The 20577-nt window shown below is 41.2% G+C and overlaps 1 protein-coding gene across 1 annotated transcript in view; it reads right to left on the bottom strand.

The window, feature by feature from the left end:
* Window positions 1-5654: 5654 nt before the first annotated feature.
* Window positions 5655-20577, bottom strand: part of LOC113016997 (ATP-binding cassette sub-family C member 4-like) — a 39023-nt gene continuing 24100 nt past the window's right edge. Inside the window, exons 16-31 of the mRNA XM_080297467.1 lie at window positions 20157-20294; window positions 19986-20023; window positions 19452-19576; window positions 19144-19290; window positions 17183-17262; window positions 15974-16124; window positions 15753-15872; window positions 15242-15352; window positions 13419-13519; window positions 13122-13313; window positions 12883-13038; window positions 12248-12337; window positions 9648-9820; window positions 9417-9522; window positions 8719-8853; window positions 5655-8628 (exon numbers count right to left, since the gene is read on the bottom strand). Of these exons, the coding sequence (XP_080153593.1) occupies window positions 8611-8628; window positions 8719-8853; window positions 9417-9522; window positions 9648-9820; window positions 12248-12337; window positions 12883-13038; window positions 13122-13313; window positions 13419-13519; window positions 15242-15352; window positions 15753-15872; window positions 15974-16124; window positions 17183-17262; window positions 19144-19290; window positions 19452-19576; window positions 19986-20023; window positions 20157-20294 (1881 nt within the window). The 3' untranslated portion in view covers window positions 5655-8610. The remainder of the gene's footprint in view (window positions 8629-8718; window positions 8854-9416; window positions 9523-9647; window positions 9821-12247; window positions 12338-12882; window positions 13039-13121; window positions 13314-13418; window positions 13520-15241; window positions 15353-15752; window positions 15873-15973; window positions 16125-17182; window positions 17263-19143; window positions 19291-19451; window positions 19577-19985; window positions 20024-20156; window positions 20295-20577) is intronic.

Raw genomic sequence — 20577 nt, forward strand, 5'->3', positions numbered from 1 at the left:
AGTTCCTGTTTTTCCAATACTCTGAATTTATTTTACACCACCCAAAACAAACAAACAAACAAACAAAAAACCAAAAAAAAAAATATTGTGGGTCCATAGTAAAACCAAAAATTAAATTGATAAATAAAATATCCTTCAATTACCAAAAAGCTTTCAGTTTTATAATTATAGGATAATCTGGATTTTATTCATTTATATTTACATTTATTTCTCACAGTTTAATTCAAAAAAGGCAACAGATCTATTTCTCTCCTACATCTAATTTTTCTTTGAAAATTACTTTTCTACCCCAAAGTGAAGGCCAGGGTGTCGAAGTCTCTGTGTGTGAGCTGCAGTAATAGCAGAAATTCAGTTTGAAATTACTCACTCACTCAAGTACCTACAGTTACATAGGACACAGGACGGTAAAGTTTAAATAAAGAGCAACCTGCTACTTGAATATTTTACACAAGCACAAATAAACGACTTCATATTCATTTAATGCTTAATGATAGTGAAACTGCTGCCATTCAGATGCTTTACTGTTGGTGTTGCATGGTGGATCAAAATCTGACTTTTTCTAATTTTGTGATTTTTCTGATTTTCTGTGTTCGTAATTCCTTTCTTAAAAAGTAAAATTATTTTTAATGCACCAAGATAATACTCTATTACAAGTAAGAGTCTAGCATTCACCCTCCTTAACTATAAGTATACAAGCATAATCAGCATAGTTTCAAAAAGTAGTCATTACTGACTACCTCCAGGGCAAATGTCACCTTCATCTCAAACAGCTACCTCTCTGCAAACATCAGTGTCTTCCTGCGGATGCAGGAGCTGCTCAGAAGGTACGGGGCTGTTATTGTAGCAAAAAGATTTGTGTGTATCTCGATACCTGTGTGCGTATTTCTGTGTGACTACATGAGCTCACAAAAAAGGGAAAACAATCATTTTTTAAAAGACCTCCAGTGGCATTCAGTCAATCCACAGGCTTTCACCAATCACAGTTCAGTGTACTAAAATTTGTCCTGGATGTGTTCCAACATCTCAGATATGCTGACTTATGAATGAGGGTTGAGTGTATTTTCATACCTTTATAAAAATGACAAGCAACAAGGAAATTGGGACTGACGTGCAAGGCAGTCAGACTGGCTAAGCTGCAGCTCACCTGTGAGACACTAATGAGTGGAAAACCCAGTAATCTGGAAAGATGATGCCAGCTTCCTCCTGATCAATATTAGGGAGAATAAATGTTCCACATGCAGTGTTGGTCAAGTTAAGTGAAAAAAGTAATCAGTAACTAATTACTGATGCAGGTGCAGGTGTGCCGCAGCGGTCAGTGGAAGAATCCGCAAGTTTCTCTGTGAATTTCCCATTCCGTGGCAGCGTACTCGGTGCTTGTGTTTAGGGGTTTTTTTCGCTGTAAAAAGAAGTTTTGTTCCCACGCAGTGAGTGAACAGCGGACGCTAATGTTTTTGTCACTGGAACCTATGGTTTAAGAAAGATGCATTTCCCTTAAATTATATTAAATTATTTTAATATTAGATTTGTAAAGCCTAAAGTTGTATGGCTCAAAACTGTTACAAAACTATAGCAGCAGATAAACAGCACACATAAGCTGTAGAAACAAAGAAAAGGAACGCCAGGTGATCCGTTTGTAAGGAATTCAGTCCCACAGTGCATGAATCTACAGGAATATCAGCATTATCTCCACTGAGGTAACATTACAGTATTTATTCTACACAAGTATTGAAAGAATGAAAAACAGGCTTCAGGCTGCTGCGTCCACGTCCTCAGGAGCAAGCGTTCCAATATCTGTCAGGACTGGACACCAGAAAAAGAAGACTCAATATCCATGAAAGGCTGGATATTTAATTTGGGTTAAAATATCTTCAGGATGAAAAGGAAATGAAAATACAGACATGTTTATGTAACCCAGATGGAGACAGCGGAAACACACATCTTGCTTTACTCAAACACAACTACAGAAAGTTTCCTGGCAAAACTCAATGACTGGTTGTTGCTCTCTGGAATAGTTGCATGCACAGCGGTTTGTCTCTTTGTCAGCATTAAACCATACCTCAGCCTTCAAACAAGGGAAAGTGGTAGAGTAAAGATCCAAAGACATTTTCAGTCACATTGCTGCACAGATCCTGATGAATTCAGTTCAGTTTTATGTATAACAGTCACCTCAAGCCACTTTATATTCTAAGGCAACGATCCTACAATAGTAGAGACATAACAGAAGGCACACTGTGAAGGAGAGCAAGAGATTAATAACTAATAATTAAAGGCAAAGTGGTATACCGATGTGATGAAGAAGATACACTGAGTGGATCATGGGAAGCCTCCAGCAGCCTAGGCCTATTGCAGCATAACTAAGGGTGGGTTCAGGGTCACCTGATCAGCCCTAACTATATGCTTTAGCAAAAAGGAAAGTTTTAAGCTGAGGGGTTCAAATCCCGCCTTCACCTTCCTGGTCAAAAACTGATCTGATCTACGGGGATGTTGTTTCCATACGGATGTTCCAGACGCTTTTATAATGTGAGAAAAACAGATAGTGAATAGTGAATCTAACACGTCAGCCTTTTACAAATATCTGTTCCCCGTTCTCAGCATCAACATAGTAAACCAGGCATGGGACTGGTTAAGCAATAATTCAATTAGCTCAGGATAAAAATGGATTCAGAAGGCTGCGCTTGTGAGTTTGAGGTACAGCGTGTTCTTTTGTTTTTAGTTTTTTATTATAATTGAGTAATAATTTAAAAGAATCCTTGAACACAAATTTGCTCTTGCTATCAAGTCTAACAAGGACATCTAAGAAATTTTGGAGAAGTACCTTTAACAGTGTAACATCTGCAACATTGTTTCAACTTTTATTTTACAACAATTTTTCACTGTGACTATATATCAACAAAACGCAGACACCTGATGGTTATTCACCATCAAAACATTTGCTGGGCAGTTTCTCATAATGTCATCATCTGTTTTATAAGGTGTTGATTTAATGTACATTGATTTCGACATTTCCAGGCTCAAGTGTTTCTGCTGTCACTATCTTAGCTGCAAAACACAAAAAATGGATGGGTCTGACTGTGCATACTGGGCCTACAGAGAGGAGGTTCAGGATCTGAAGAGATTGTGTGACAACAACAACCTACATCTGAACACAACCAAGACCAAGGAGATGGTAATCGACTTCAGGAGAACAAAGTGATCTGAGTACTCCACCCTCTACATTGATGGAAAGGAGGTAGAAAGAGTAGAAAGCTTTAAGTTCCTCAGGGTCCACATCTTGGCCAACCTTACCTGGTCCACAAACATTTCCCACCAGGTAGAAAAAGAACAACCAAGGATGTACTTTCTTAGGAAGCCCAAATACCCTAAAGACTGCTAATTAACTTCTACCGCTCCGCTTATCTTATAGTGACTAACGAGTTGACAGAAAACACATTGGGTAATGAGAGTGCAGTTTCATACTCCAGATAGTACGACTAGCAGACTTCATTATTTTCATTGAATTTAACCCTAAATAAATGAAAGGAAAAAAACCAAACAAAAAAAATCAGCAGGTAGACATTTACAGATGTCAAGACAGTAAGCTGTTTTCCTATTTTCTATAGGACAGTATGTCTGTGAAGGTTCTCAGTCATCCAGGTCATCGTAGTCCAAGGAGCTTGCAAAGAAAAGCGTCTGGACTTCTTTAAGTTGCTTGAAGACGTTTCACCTCTCATCCGAGAAGCTTCTTCAGTTCTAAGGTCAAATGGTGGTGAGTCCCAGATTTAAACCCAGTGGGAGTATCCCCCCAAAGAGGGACAAAAGGACCCCCTGATGATCCTCTAATCACCTGAGCCAAGGTGTGAAAATGGGTGTGGGTCCCAATCAACCAGGGTTTCGGGTGAGCTCATTATGAAGCCTGGCCCCACCTTATCATGCGATTTCCTGAGGTCAGATGGCCCAGGATGTGAGTGGGCGTTTGAGTTCCCTCCCAAGACGCCTTAACGCCCACTCACATCGTGGGGGAGCACCTGCTTCAAGTTTGAGACAAGTTACTACCTTAAGTGGAGAGGTTTAAGCATCTCTTGTTCACGAGTGATGGGAGAGTGGAGTGCGAGACTGACAGACGGACTGAGGTGGAAGCTGTACTGATTATTGTACATTATTATTGTACTTTATTGAGCCCCGTGGGGAAATTGCTCTCTGCATTTAACCCATTCACTCAGTGAAGCAGTGGGCAGCCATTGGGCGCCCGGGGAGCAGTGTGTAGGGACGGTACCTTGCTCAGGGGTACCTCAGGGTAGCTGTTAAGGGGAATCGAACCCCCGACCTTCCGATCATGGGGCAACCACTCTACCTACTGAGCTATCCCTGCCCCTGATCTGTTGTGGTAAAAAGGGAGCTGGTCAGGTCCTGCCCTCACCTATGGTGAAAGGTGTGGGTAGTGACTGAAAAAAATGATGCTGCGGATACAAGCAGTGGAAATTAGTTTCCTTTGAAGAGTGGCTAGACTTTCTCTCAGAGGGAGTTTGAGTAGAGCTGCTGCTCCTCCACATCAACAGGAGCCAGTTGACATGGTTTCAGGCATCTGATGCCTCATGGTAGCCTCTTGGCAAACCACAACAAAATATGAATGGCACCACAGAGTCAAACATGGTGCCACATGAACTGAAGACCCAAAAAAAACCCCAAAACAGATTTGTCCTTCCTTTGGAGAGCTGCAGATTTGGGGGTTCAGTCTATATAGCGGAATAATTTTTGTGTTGACTGACTGATCAACAATTTGGACTTCACCTTTTCATACCTCGTATTTGTTACTATTCCCTTTTTTTATTCACGTTTAGTAACATTTTCATTTTTTTGTCACATTTAATGCACTCTTGGAAAGCAAAAACACAAAGTCACCCAGCCCCACCCCCAGCCTTCAGTAGTTTTCCAATTCTGCTATCTTTCCTCAACAACTGCAAGCTGAAAGGTAAGCATTCCTGAATCACAGCTTCCACAGCACAGGGGGCTCTTGGCACACAAGCATCTCGCTAATGAAAATATGTATTTACAAAGACAGCAGCAGCTGTGCATGCCAGCTCAAGTAGACAGTGTAGCAGTGCCAAGCTAAATGCAAACTGCAGTGCAAAACGAGTTCGTTTGTGTTGCTCTCAGTTCAAGCCCTTTACAGTTAAGAGTCATAGTGATTTACAGCAGTGGTCAGGAATTTACAGAATACCGAGGTCAATGTTATCTTCCAACAGCTGTGGTTCCAAGATTTTTAATCTTATGACCCTTTAGTACTGTCTACCAAATGTCTACTGAAAACCATTTGTCATTCTGTGCATGTGACCTTTAATTAATGATTTTCAGATTATTTTAATAGATATTTTGTTATGCCCAGAAAAGTGTTGACTTTAATTCAAAAGCCAAAGACAGTCTATGTTCTACACCTCACATTTTTTTAACAGTAACAAAAAAAATAAATAAAATGGGTCAGTTGAATTTTGTGAAAAAAATGGTTGACACAATGACTTCAGCAAACTTTTGTCATTCAAACCTAACATTAGGTTCACAGTTTACAAAAGCACTGGTTAAGAAAAACATACCCAAAAACAAACTGATAGAAGCAATATAAAACCACCCCATAAATTTCAATTTTCAAAACACTATACAGGAGTATTTGGAGCCACACATTTCCAGACAGCAGTCTTTTAATATTTAAGGTAAGGAATCAATGAGACACAAGTCTCACACTGTTAAAGTAATTTACAAAGAGTGTAAAACAAGGCAAGCAAAGCAAAAGAATAATATCCACCATCACATTGTTCATAACCAAATTGCACAACGTTCATTATAGCTATGGATGCATGGGCATCCAACCAATGAACAGCAATAAATCTAATCACATCAAATCTAGGCTTAAAGATAAGATAATGTCCAAAACAAAGTCAGGGTTCAAAAACATTTTTTAAAGAAAAAAATAACCATCAGGTTTGGGAAACTGCAGGTATGTGCCAAGTAGGGATGGGTATCGTTTAGGTTTTATCTGATACCGGTGCCAAATCGGTACTTTTGAAACGGTGCCGGTGCTTAAACGGTGCTCGAACCGGTGCTTAAAGAATGGAGAACACAAACTTTGTCCAAAAACCTCTCATGTTCAGCTGGGGTTTTTTGTAAAAAGATAACAATGTGTGCCTTTTCTGCAGCTATGGGGCATATATGGCATCACTCTTGGCTGGAAGCAGTGCTTAAACAATGGAAAAAACACAAACTTTGTCCAAAAACCTCTCATGTTTAACTGTTTTCCACTTTTTCTTTGGTCATTTTAGCCTTTTTGGCCAGGGTGCAGGGAGTATCTGCCATGAAACAAGAAGACAGCCGCATGTAGCTATGATGATGTTTGCTAGTTCACCTTACATGCATTAATGTAATAACGTGGTTAGCCTACTCAACGTAAATTACACACGAACAACATGAAGCTACTCATGCAGAGAAGAACGGCTGCTTTGCATCATCATCCTCATCATTTCTGCTACACTGGCAGGGCTAGGGGCCAGGACTCTATTCTTCGGGTTTTTGGGGGATGTTGCTCCGGGTCCGATAACTGGCAACCCACCCGACGTGCACGGTGTGAGGTCTCGCAGCAAGCTATCAAATACAGCGCATTTCTCGGCTTTAAAAAAAAACGCTATGCGTCGCCAGCTGTTTCATCGGATTCTTGGTGTTACCTCCTTTGACAGTATCACAGTATCAGCTTAAAGCACTTGTTGCAGGCTGCTGAGTTTGCATATTTTGCTGTGAAGTACAGCCAGACTTTTGACCGCTTCGCCTTGGACATTTTTAATCTGTACCTCTGCTCTAACTGAACGTACGTACCTGGCCCCGCCTACTATCCTCGGAAACGTAAAATGATTGGCTAGAAATGTATCACAGCTCAGGAAAAAAAGCACCGAAATAAAGCACCGAAATGTGCGCTGCTTTTCGGTCTGGTTACTACCGTTTATGTCAGAACCGGTGCCATCATGGCACCGGACACCGGTACCCATCCCTAGTGCCAAGGTAACCAAACACTGTGTATGGATATGTTACATCTGTTTTTCTCACTGAATAATGGATAGGAGTTTTCATGTATGACTTATTTGGGTTCATTTCATGTATAATTGTTAACAGGAATGTATTTTATTCCAATGATAATGTAGCTAGTTACTTTAGGAAAGCTCAGCACACTATAGAACGGAAGCTCTCTCTATTAGGAATACATCTAACAGAACAACGGAGTCCAGTTAAACTGAACTTGTGTGGTTTAAAACTGCTTTGTACCTTCTCTATACTAACTGAAGACTCCAAAGCTGAAAAAGAAACACTGAAATTGCAAAAATCATCAATGTTCCTGGCAAACAAATTGGCAACCACTGATCATTTTCACACATCATTTGTTCATGGATTTGGTTTATTATGAAACAACAACTACTCAGGCAGGTGGCTCAGGAGTTAGAGCATGTCATCACTAGACAGGCGGTTCAATCCTTGAAAAAGTGCTTGTATGAATGTGTGTGTGAATGGTGTTTAAAGTACTTTGAGTAATCAAGTAAAAAAGCACTATATGAGAACCAGTCCATTTACCCATCTCCAGTCTTTATGCTACACAAACTACCATCTAGCTTCAGCTCCTTAGTTAATGAAGAGTCACAAGAGGTTTGCTGTTAGAATTATGAACAGCATTAATGGAGGAAAAGTCACTGGTTACTTCAAAGGAGAGAATTCGTGTTAGAGCCAGTAGCTAGATATAAATTTAGGCATTTACTTCCAGAATTTACATAGACTGTTGTAAGTATACCTAAACTCTTTCACCACAGCAGGGCCATTGTGGCTACTACATTATTACTGCTGCTAAATGGAAACCTGACACCAAGATAGTGAACCTTGAACTATAGAGTAGCAGAAGACAACACTGTCAACTAAGCACAATAAAGAGTCAGTTGGAGTAGAGCCCCACCATCATCCCATCCTATAGTCAAGACTACTAAAAAGACATAAGCTCTGGATGATCCACCACACAGTCTGCTCCAGCCCCAGTTTTCAGCCCTGGACTCCTGGACATTTAAGATTCAGCTTTATCTGGTTTGCATAGGCAGCAACCTGCCCAGTCAACCTTTCTGACCTGCTCCCTGTTCCCTCAATATCCCAACCCCTTTAAATTCTGCAATAAATATTAATCTTTCTATATAACTCTAGCTTCCTATCTGTTTGTGTTGTCAGCTAATCCTCTTAGCTATGGGTCATCGGATAGGAGAGTGGTTATTAAAATATGTAACCAATAAGCACTGCAAGGCAACCAAGTGTAGCACAATTGTAGAGCTCAGCATTTCAAAAAAAGGGGTAAATATAACCCCTGGAAGGTTCGTGGTATAAATGATCCTTATCATTTGTAATGATCATTGTTGTGTTTTTTCATTTAGGTGTAAGCCATGGATCAGAGACGGCAGTGATTTCTTTTAGTAGTTAGACATTTATTTAAAAATACCAAGGGCGTCCAATTTAAACCCACGGTGGTTCTACTGTTCTAGGATCCAAGTGTACAAGTTAGCAAAGTGGTAGAAGGCTTCCAGTTCTTAGGCACAACAGTCACGCTTCACTGGCCACAGACTTTCAGGACCTCTGTGCTGCCTGGAGGGGAAAAACGTTATTTTAATTCGAATTAACTTAAAAACAGAGTCCAAAGTTCTCTCTCCACCCTATCCACTTTTTTCAGCTCACCTGTCTAGCTGACTCCAGTAGAGATGCTGACTCAGCCTGGCCCATCTGTTGCACCATCCTGTAGAGAGCACCTTCTTTGTTTTGCAGCAGGGTAAAGGGGTGGTCGAATTCCTGGATGGTCCCACTCTCCAGAACCTTAAAAATAGACAAATGTCCTCTTCACCAATAACGGTAAACTTACAGTCCTTTAAAAGCTAGCATGTGAAAAATATATAAAGACTGACATGCTACACAGCAATAATAATGAACTCAAATTAGTTTGAAAATGGTGCTACATCTCAAAAACTACTTTGGAAAATATATCTATAAATTGGGACGATCCTGATTGTAATCTTTACCAATATCAGTTATTTCATGGGCCCAGAACTTTAAATCCATTCACTGTGACTGATTCGTCTGTTATCCAGACATGTAACAGTCCTCTGCAGTCCTTTTTTAAACTGACAACCTGCTAAGGATGAGCCAAACAGGAACCTGGCCAGTGCATGATCGCTTTCACGATCATTAGGCATGGGTACTGATTGACAAAATGCATTTCCCACCCCTATGAAAACTGATTAACACACTGTCAGACTGAAAATGGACAGCTAAAGTTAAAATTTAAAGATCCTCAAGGTGTTCCTGAGAGATAATATGATTATAAAACATGGTTGATTGAAATTAAATTAAACTGCACTGAGACAGAAGAGATGACTCACAAGTATGCGGTCACTGTCTATAATGGTGTTGAGGCGATGCGCAATAGTGATCACTGTGCATTCTTTGAACTTGTCTCGTATGGTTTTCTGGATCAGCTCGTCTGTCCTGTAATCACAGCAACAACCAAAACACAGTAGAAACATATGGGAGAGGTGTGCTGAGAAAACTAGTGGATGTGTAATGACATTTCTGTGTATGCTTTATATGTGCTGGCAATGTGTTTGGAGGACCTCGGGTCCACGTTAGCTGTGGCTTCATCGATGATGAGGATGCGGTTCTTCCTCAGGATGGCTCTGGCTAGACACACCAGCTGCCTCTGACCCACACTGAAGTTGGAGCCCGACTCAGCCAAGACAGCCTCCAACTTTCCAGGGAGCTCCTCCACCACAGACTTCAGCTGTACCTTTGTTTATACGGAGCAACCATCAAGAGCTGTCTTTGGTTTATTCTTTAAAACAATGTCCTTGATTAGAGTTTCTAAAAACAATCAAATGACATATACAGTGCATCCAAAAAGTATTGACAGTACTTCACTTGCTTCACAGCCTTATTCCAAAATAGATGAATTTCATTTCTCATAAAGTGAAATAAAAACACTGGTGGCCACAAGTGCTATACCCCAGAATCCTAGCAGATGCACCTATGGTAAAAATCCTAGGTGTCTTCCTAGGAAACATGACCTCTGACCTTGATCTTGAGGTTGAGGTCACAGAGATTCAAATTCGTGGTTCAAACTATAATATGAATTTGAAAATCCTACGTCGCCTAGTTCTTGAATTTTTGCATTCGCAAACTTGGGTAAGACCGGTGATGACAGCACTCCCTCAGGCTTTTACGGTTGAGGCATAAAAAGTTAGCTTGAAATTCTCGCAAATTTAGAAAGTAGAAAACAAAAATACAACATGTATTTTTCAATGTACGTAAGTATTCACAACCTTTGCTCAATACTTTGTTGAACCTTTGGCAGCAATTAGAGCCTCAAGTCTTTTGAAGTATGATGCTACAACCTTGGCGCACATATTTTTGTGCATTCTTCTATGCAGAAACTCTCAAGCTCCATCATGTTGAATGGGGAATGTTGGAACACAGCCATTTTCACATTTCTCCTGTAGCTCAGTGGGGTGGCTCTGGTATCGGCCAGATGATGAGCAGTGCCTGGTTTCCTCCAGACACAAATCTTGGCATTCAGGCCAGACAGTTCAATCTTTGTTTCATCAGACCAGAGAATTTTGTTTATCATGGTCTGGAGCTCAATTTTGAGTATCATGGCAAAGCCTGTGAATACTTATGTGCCTCCTGGGCACCTCCTGGGTGAGGTGTTCCGGGCATGTCCACCGGGAGGAGGCCCCAGGACAGACCCAGGACACGCTGGAGAGATTATGGCTGTGTCCCAATTCAGGGTCTGCACGCTTGAAGTACACGCACTACGTATGGTGTGTACTATAAGTATGAGAAGTGCGGAAGTGAGATGCTTGTGAAATGGGACGGTCTAGCCTTCGTCGCGCTGTTCAGGTTGCCTAGCAACCATGATACTAACCGCGAGTAACGTTACATACAGCTTTGTTTGACAGAAATGAAGGAGAAAGAAATGTTTTGTTAGTCATGCATTTTCGTCATGACATCACTTTGATTAGTTGAGTATCTGAGGCTGAGACCACGGGACTGTAAAACATGATTGTTGGGCTTCATTTCTGTACTGAGCAGTCATTTCAAGATTAGTCAGTAAATAACAATTAGTTGTTCATGAGACTAAAATCATCCCACTGTGGTAATGTAAATATAATATGGACGCTGAAAGTACAAACATCACTAATGTCACACAACTTTGCCGACATGTGGCCAACAGCAATGTTTTAATGTTCTTCATTATTAAACATTCGCACATAAGTAAGTGACATCATATTCAGTACTTTGACAGTTCACTCTTCGGCCGCTCCCTTCTGCCGTATTTTGCGGAAAAATTCTCCACACCCACCAACGCGCTATGAATTGTGGGATATATGGGACCACGAAGCGTGCACCGGACCACGCTTGATATTTGGGGAAATCGTTTGAAGTACACTTCGGATTGGGACAGCCGTCGTCGCGTGGCGGTGACGTAATCGCACTTAAAATGCGTACTTCAAGCGTGCAGACCCTGAATTGGGACACAGCCCATATCTCTTGGCAGGCCTGGAAATGCCTTGGTCTTCCCCCAGGTAGCCTGGAAGAGATGGCTGGGGAGAGGGAGGTCTGGGCTTCTCTGCTTTGGCTGCTGCCCTGTGACCTGGCCCCAGAGAAACGGAAGAGGGAGGGAGGGAGGGAGGCAGGATGGATGTATGGATGGATATTTTTAATAAATTTGCATGAATTTCAAACTTTTTTTTATCACTTTCTTAATATGGGTGCAAGGGGTGAAAATGAATTTAATGCAATTTAGAATTAATCTGAAACATGACAAAACCTGGAAGAAGTGAAGTGCTGTGAATAATTTGGTGCACTGCAATATTTACAATGCAATATGTATTATTAACATAAAATCACTCAAAAGAAATCCAGCTTAAGTGCATATACTGTACCTACACAGTATACTTTCTGTCTAGCCAAAGAATTTTTAACACAAAAATGCCGGTTTGATCTTTAAAGACAAAGTTAATTCATCCATATATTTTTCAAAGCATAGTTGAATCCCAGATATTTATTAGTACAAGGGTATATGTATATGATATAAGTTATGTGTATATAGATTTACAATAATTTAAGTAAATTTCTGCAATAAAGAGACCGGAGGGGAGGGCATGCTGTGAAACAACTGGAAGCTGTAACTAAAGTCCCGGATGTGATTACTAGCCTCTTCCAGAGCTTTCCACAGGTCTTCATCTCTATGCTGGTTAAAAGGGTCCAGGTTTGTCCTCACAGTGCCAGTAAACAGAACTGGGTCCTGGAAAACAAAGAAGAGAGAAGTGAGGCAGAATCACAGATATACTTGATTTGAGCATAAATACAAGGTGTATTAATCAGTTTCATACTACACATTTTCATTTTTAATTTAATTTAATTTGCTTTCATTTTGTTTTTCTTGTTTTTACTTCCTCAAAAAATAAGCCTTGAAGCCCCATATTCTTTTACCACTGCTTGGCTTACAAACGAACAGATCCTTAGAGTCAAGGGTCACAGAGGAGTTTGTTTTATAACTTCAGCACTTTGCTACAAAGCTCTACATGCAGGTCCACACAAGTGTTACATTATAAAATCCTCCCAACAGGTGATGATAACACGATAAGATACACAGCAGTGCATGGGCAGAAGCAAAGAAGAACGTGGGTACTAAACACGAGTGCAAAATTATGTAGGCCTACGATTTAAGGTCTCTCTCATCAGGCAGGTGTTCTGTGCAGCCACAATACATTTTCCTCATAAATTCCAGCTATGAAATGAAATATCAAAAAACACAATAGGCAGAATAGGTGTCATCTGATGTTGTACCTGAGGAATGATGGACATCTTCTGGCGCAGGTCATGGAGGCCGATCTCAGAGGTCACAACACCATCGATGTAGATCTTCCCCTGGGGCTCTGCCAGGCGGAAAATAGCCGAGACCAGAGAGCTTTTCCCCGCTCCTGTTCTACCCACAATACCGACCTGACCCAGACGAACACACAGAACATCAACAGCTGATCATCACTCAGACCCACCCACTATCTGTCTGCAAACAAATGTGTCACCTTCTCTTTGGCATGAAACGTGGCACTAATCTCTTTGAGGACCGGCGGTCCGTCTGTGTCGTAGAAGAAGTTCACTCGATCAAAGGTTATCATTCCTTGGCTCAGCCAATCAGAGGGAGGATGCTGCTGAGTTTCCCAGGGCCCTTCATTTTTTAGCTCAGTGTACTCCACCACCCTCTCCACTGATGTCATCTGAAAAAATCACGAGCTACCTTCAGCAGGTCATAACAGCATGTCATGTGAATATCTGTTAACAGAAGAAAAAAGCCTTAAATTTAAATGTCACTCTGTTTTTACCATGTTCTCCACCTCGGCACTTTGTCTCACTGTCCACTGGAAGTTTCCCATCAGTGTCACAGCATAGGTAAGAACCAGGCCTACCTCTCCAGCCACCAGCCCTAATAAATTTAAGAAGGAAAAAAAACAGACCACGTGAGTTTGTTCTTCTAAACCTATTTAACAAAGTGTTGAATTGGCCAGTGTGCTGCCAGTTTAGCTTTTGTAGCTTTAGCTTGGACTCTGGTATTGCAGTCAGTAACACATTGCCATCTTTACATAATTTTTAGTCAAATCGTTTTGTAACTGCAAAAGTACAAGATCATTGTGCAAAGAAAGTGACACTAGTAAGAGACATGAAAGCAAAAGACATATATTCACTGAGATGGTTCTACCTTCATAATATTGGGAGTGATCCTGAATGTTACTTGAGCTTTATAGCAAGACGAGTAAAGAAAAACCCTTTTACCCAGTGGATCATTTTTCTCTGTTTTATTTAAACCACAAAAGAGAAACTAAAACTGCATGCAGATAACAGATCTCAAATTACATGCATCATTTGCAAGGTCTCCAATCATCAGGAGTCTAAGGAGCTTGGAAAGAAAAGCGTCTGGACTTCTTTAAATTTCCTTGAAGATGTTTCACCTCTCATCCAAGAAGCTTCTTCAGTTCTAAGAGTAATTGGTGGAGAGTCCCAGATTTTAAGCCCTATCTGAGTGTTCCCCCAAGAGGGACATGGACCCCCTATTGATCCTCTACCTAATCACACGAGCCAAGGTGTGAAAACGGGTGTGGGTCACAATCAACCAAGGTTTTGTGTGAACCCACTGTTAAGCCTAGCCCGACCCTAATCAGGAGCTTTAATTAACTAATTAATTAAAAAAAAAAAAAAAGCAAAGCCAGTAACGTAACACCGTAAATAAGACAGGACTGAGACCTTGGTAAAAATCATGCGATGCCACACAATTGCTCTGAATCAAGATAGGAACAGAATTAATCAGTATTTGAGATTATTGAAGGAGAGTTAAATGAATGGACTGTTGCAGATGATTTTTGCAGATGATGTGGTTCTGTTGGCTTCATCGGGTGGGGGCCTCCAGCTCGCACTGGAACGGTTCGCAGCCGAGTGTGAAGCAGTGGGAATGAGGATCAGCACCTCCAAATCTGAGGCCATGGTTCTCAGCCGGAAAAGGGTGGAGTGTCCACTCCGGGTCGGGGATGAGTTCCTGCCCCAAGTGGAGGAGTTCAAGTATCTCGTCTTGTTCGCAAGTGATGGGAGAAGGGAGCCAGAGATCGACAGACGGATTGGGGCTGCAGCTGCAGTAATGCAGACGCTGCACCGGTCCGTCGTGGTGAAGAGGGAGCTGAGTGTAAAAGCGAAGCTCTCAATTTACCGGTCGATCTACGTCCCTACCCTCACCTATGGCCACGAGCTGTGGGTAGTGACCGAAAGAACGAGATCGCGGATACAAGCAGCAGAAATGAGCTTCCTCCGAAGGGTGGCTGGCCTCTCCCTCAGAGTAGAGCAGCTGCTGCTCCACATCGAAAGGAGCCAGCTGAGGTGGTTCGGGCATCTGACAAGGATGCCCCCTGGGCGCCTCCTGGGTGAGGTGTTCCAGGCATGTCCCACCGGGAGGAGGCCCCGGGGCAGACCCAGGACACGCTGGAGAGATTATATCTCTCGGCTGGCCTGGGAACGCCTTGGTATTCCCCCGGATAAGCTGGAGGAGGTGGCTGGGGAGAGGGAGGTCTGGGCCTCTTTGCTTAGGCTGCTGCCCCCGCGACCCGGCCCCGGACAAAGCGGATGAAGATGGATGGATGGATGGACGTTGTTAATTCTTTACCATCTCTGAGTAATATCAAGCCAAATGCTGTGAGGGTAATAAATATGGAGCAAATGCTGTCGAGGCGTAGTGCAAACCAGCGGGAGGTCATCAGGAACAAAAACCAGGCCTCTGAAACAAAAGAGCAGAAAAAAACCTGAGACTGAGTTACTGAGATTTGAACTTGAGTCAACAATACTCCATCAGCATTTTACAGCTCAGGGGTACAAAACTGCAAAGGCAGACTTATTTTTTGTATCTGGATTACTACAGGGCAAGTAATAGACTTGGTTTGTCGTTCAATTTCTTATTTGTCTTCTTTTTGCTTCGTTAAGCAGATACATCATACATTGAAACCCTGACTGCAGTGGCCTGGGTTCAAGTCTTCACCATTTTGCTGCATGTCTTTCAAAAATGCACCATAGTAAAGTTGTCTCACAGAATTTTTGGACTTAACACTGAAAATTAATCAGTCACTTTACAAATTCCAGTCAGCCTGGAAAGTGTAAATGTTTATTCTCAAAGAGTAAACCTGAGTGAAGGTCCTGATGGGCATCAAAGTCTTTCTTTAACTTCTCTTCTGATCTGGAAGCTCTGATTGTAGAAAGACCATTAAGGGAAGAGGACAGGTGTGAGAGAACTGGACTCCGAGCTGTAGAAAGGGCAAAATGAAAAGACAAGAACTACTTTTGCTGGCCCTTTCAGATTATTTTTTCCCCCAAAACAAATTATATAAATAATAAATCAACATACTTGTTGACTCAAGGCGTTTGATATCACGTGAGGTACGAAGGTACAAGCTCCTCAAATACAGAAAGATTAACAGGAGAGGCACAACAGGGATGAGGATGAGAGGAATAACTGAGGCTGCCACCGCGATAACGCCAACATTCTGTAAAAATAACTTAAAAAAAACATCATATAATGAAAAATAATGAAAACACTGAAAGATCTTGTTAAGTCAAAATAAAGAAAACATGGACCAAGGTAATGAGTGCTACACCTTCTAATCATTTAAGTAATAGTGGCAACTGTCAGTTCATGAAATTTCTTCCCTCCTAGATATTCCACATTCAGCTTTAAGTGGAGCCATTTAGCAACCACAGCATGAAGTTGCAGAGTTACAGAGTGGGGTCACTCTGCTGAGGCACATAGCGCGTTTAAAAAACTACCAGTGCTCAAAAAGCATACAAAAACTCTATGCTGGAAGTCCCAAAAACGTGATTATGTTCATCTGGACGTAGTGTTTTCAGTGGGAGAAACCTCCGGCAGAACCAGGCTCAGGGAGGGGCGGGGCCATCTCCCGTGACCGGTTGGGGTGGGAGAAGGAAAACAGGATAAAAGACATGCTGTGGAAGAGAGCCAGAGATACCTCCCCAACCTTATAAACAGCACATTTGTACAATGACTGAAACCAGCCCAATGAATGAACAATGGGCTGTGGGGTCAGTTCCTTGATTGTTAATATGCAAATTGCCATGACCATTGATCAACAATTACTGATCAAAGCCCATTGATCAAGGGCATGGGTAAAATTCACAGAGAGTTGGGGTATGGCTGCAATCACAGCATTGTAAGTTGGTGAAAGATGTACCCTTAGGCCCCCTCCTCGATTCAGAGATGGTCTTTCCCTTTTCACGTAAATGGCCTCCTTGACTCCACGCTCAAACCAGCGTTCCTCCCTATCCAGGATGTGTAATCCTCATAAACTTGGGGAAACCTGCAGTCAGTCCAGACTGAAGAAGTCACTTGGATGAGTGATGAAACGTTTCTCCCACAAAATGCTATGTCAAGATGAACAGAATCAATTTTTTGGGATTTCCTTACATGGATGATTGAGCATGTATGCTTGAAGGTTCATAGCATGGGTTTCTGTGGACAAGCAGCTCCTGTAAATGTAACATGGTGTAGGTGGCACAGTATTTTTGTCTACATATGTATATAATTTATGGTAGTCTTTACTTGATAGAAGTCCACAAAGGTGATAGGTAGCACGGAGTCCATTTGGCTGACATCTTTGGAAAACCTGTTGAGTATTCTTCCTACAATGCAGACACAGTTTTAATTAACAGGACTATGTTGTTAAAGGGCAGAATGTCAACTTGAAAATATTCTGTGTTATAAGTGGATGTGAGGCCTGCAGTTCAGACTTTAGGAGTTCCTGGCTAATGTGTGTGATTGCTTATTGAAAATGGTTTAAAAATGAAATTAAAAATGAAATTAAACCAAATCTGTGAGCAGAATGTGAGAAAATAACAGCTTTAAAGTTATGTCCTAGATGTTTATGCAATCTATACAGAGATCTCAACTAAAGTAAGCAGGCTAACATGTTAATACCAGCCTTAAAAGCTTTCAGTGTCTCCGGTGTTATTGGATAGTTAGCAAGATTTAATTCTGCGGTTTGTCTTTTAAACATTGGGGATTGATACCTACGAATTTTCCAGTGAAACACTGCCCCAATTGGTGACAGTTTTGATTTATTTTTGAATTAGAGTTGTAGAGGCTAAGCCTACGCTTGAAGCCACTGAGGTGGTCGTTAACGGGGGTGACGCGATGTCACTGGTATGCATGAATTAAGTTCACAGTCCAATAAATCCAGCAGTATGTATCTTGTCCTTTTTGGTCTTTATTCTGTATCGCCTTAGCATAACAGCGCAACGATCACAAACTGTTTGCCTTCTCAATGACACACCTGACGCCGATTACGTGCGTCTACCTTAAATACCTTTACATTACATAATCAAAACAGAAAAAGGTGACCTCTAGTGACCACATAAGGTATTAACCCAAGAATGGCTCCTACACCCCGGCCCCTAATTGAAATGGCTATCAGACATGGCAATTCTAATCACAAAGAAAATAAGGAGCCACTAATACAGTCTACTTTAGACCTATACATTCACATAAATAAACATAAGTAACACACTTTTAGATTACAGTCTCATGTAACAAGCAAAGTTTAGTTACAGGTCTTTCCAGAATATTAGTCTTTGTTTTTAAACGTGCAGATCGCACAAGTCCTTTTTTGTCACCAATGGCTTCCAGAACTCTTCCAAGTGGCCAGGAACCACGCGGTGCAGAAGAATCCATTATAATGACTATATCTCCAGGTTTTAGATTCTTCTTCTTTTGGTTCCATTTTTGTCTCTCCTGTAACAAAGGCAGGTATTCGCGTATCCATCGTTTCCAAAAAAGATCTGAGATGTACTGAGCCTGTTTCCATCTTCTCTTCAGATACATATCCTGAGGGTCAAATAGTCCGGGTGGTAAAGATGGTTTTCCTTTCATCAGGAGGATGTGATTTGGTGTAAGTGGCTCTAGGTCTTTTGGATCATCAGAAAGCTTTGTGATGGGTCTGTCATTTAAAACTGCTTCAATTTCACATAGAACCGTATTTAATCCATCGTCGTCCAACTGTTGTTGCTGAAGAACGGATTTCAGAATTCTTCTGATCATACGAATTATCCGTTCCCAAGTTCCACCATGATGTGATGCTCCAGGCGGATTAAAACTCCTGGCTCCTACAAGAGTCTTACATTTTACACCTTTAAACAATGGACCATGGTTCAGGGGGTTGGGAAGCTCATCTTGTAACCGGAAGGTTGCCGGTTCGATCCGAAGCTCTGTTTGTCTTGGTCGTTGTGTCCTTGGGTAAGACACTTCACCTGGTGATGGCCAGAGGGGCTGATGGCGCGATATGGCAGCCTCGCTTCTGTCAGTCTGCCCCAGGGCAGCTGTGGCTACAACTGTAGCTTGCCTCCACCAGTGTGTGAATGTGAGAGTGAATGAATAGTAGAATTGTAAGCGCTCGGAGGCTCTAGAAAAGCGCTATATAAATGCAATCCATTATTAACAAACACTAGGCAGATAAATATGTGACTGTTTCCTCTTAAAAATAAAAATAAATCCTGTGTAGGCCTCACCTATGGGGTTGACATCAAAGAAGCTAACAGGAGTGTGGAGCACAGCACTAAACATGCTGTTGTGAAGAGTCTGAGCTGATCTCACCAGCCCATGAAATATCACCAAACTCCTGGCAAAACCAAAGACCACAGCTGCTGCTGTCAAACCTAAAAGTAAACACAGCAGGACTATATTAAAAAAATAGTTTGGTATTTGATTTACAGCAGGATATTCTACCAAGTAATATAACATAATGGACACTAAACACATGGTAGTCAACAATAGTATGTGAAGATTTCAGTAAGAACTACAGGACTGAAAGGCTTACCTGAATAAATGCTGAGGTAAAAAGAGAGATTAAACTCTTGGTATGAACTAGTAACATTCATTCCACTTTTAAGGCTAACAGCAGTGACTCTGCTGTTTGTGCCGTTTGTAAAATCATCTCTTGCCCTGTCAGGTGAGAAGACAATTAAACAAAGAACATCACTTAAACAGTCTAATAAAATGTTCTGTAATTAAATGAATAGAAAAGTAAGCTACTGGCTCTACAGAACTGGACTAAAGTCCTGATCTACCACTAATTTCTTTATACTTTGCTTGCAAAATGGGACACACGTGTAGTGAGTTATTGAAAACATACATAGAAATGCAGAACAGAAGGAAAAAATAGATTTATTATTTTTTTGCCTTCCCACTGTCCCCAAAGCGCTTGCTGTTTTATCAAATCTCTTTGTAGGGCCTTTACATTACAATATATCTAAAAACGTTTTAGCTCCTTAGAAGCAAATTATAAAGAAATGAGGTGTATCTCAAGACTTGCACAGTGTTACACAGTACTAAAAGTGTGTTGAGTTCTCACCAGTATACCAACCACCAGTCCTGAAGGATATATGCCACCTATTGAAAAGAAACAAACAATAAAAAAAAAGGTTCAACTTGGTTTTGTTTCTTATGTTCACAATGAATAAAAACATTGCATTAAAAATCTCCATTCACTTGCTAATGGTACCATAAGAGGTCTGTGACTTACCTCAGCTAGAATACTGAGAAATACTATAACCATTAAAACCAGAAGGCTACAGCCTGCCGTGAAGTATGTAAAATAAATGTGACTGCTGACATTTCCTTCAGCTCGTGTCTCCTCTGCAATAGTTTGAATAGCTTCAACCTGCAAAACAAGAAATGATCCAAGCACATCTTTATACTTGAACATAGTTTTACTGTTTGTAATCTCAGAACAAAGCTGACACTTCATGATAGTGCATCTAAAATAATATTAGTGAGAAATATATATATCATGAAAACCTGACCTCAACTCAACAGAACACCTTTAGGATGAATTAGAGCAAGGACCGTGAGCTAGTCCTTCTTGTCTGACCTGATAAATGTGTTTCTGGATGAATGGTCAAATGAGCAAATACTTTTGACAGTATAGTTTTTTCTTATATATT

The sequence above is a fragment of the Astatotilapia calliptera genome, chromosome 23 (genome assembly GCF_964374335.1).
Source record: "Astatotilapia calliptera chromosome 23, fAstCal68.1, whole genome shotgun sequence".
NCBI classification, from domain to species: domain Eukaryota; kingdom Metazoa; phylum Chordata; class Actinopteri; order Cichliformes; family Cichlidae; genus Astatotilapia; species Astatotilapia calliptera.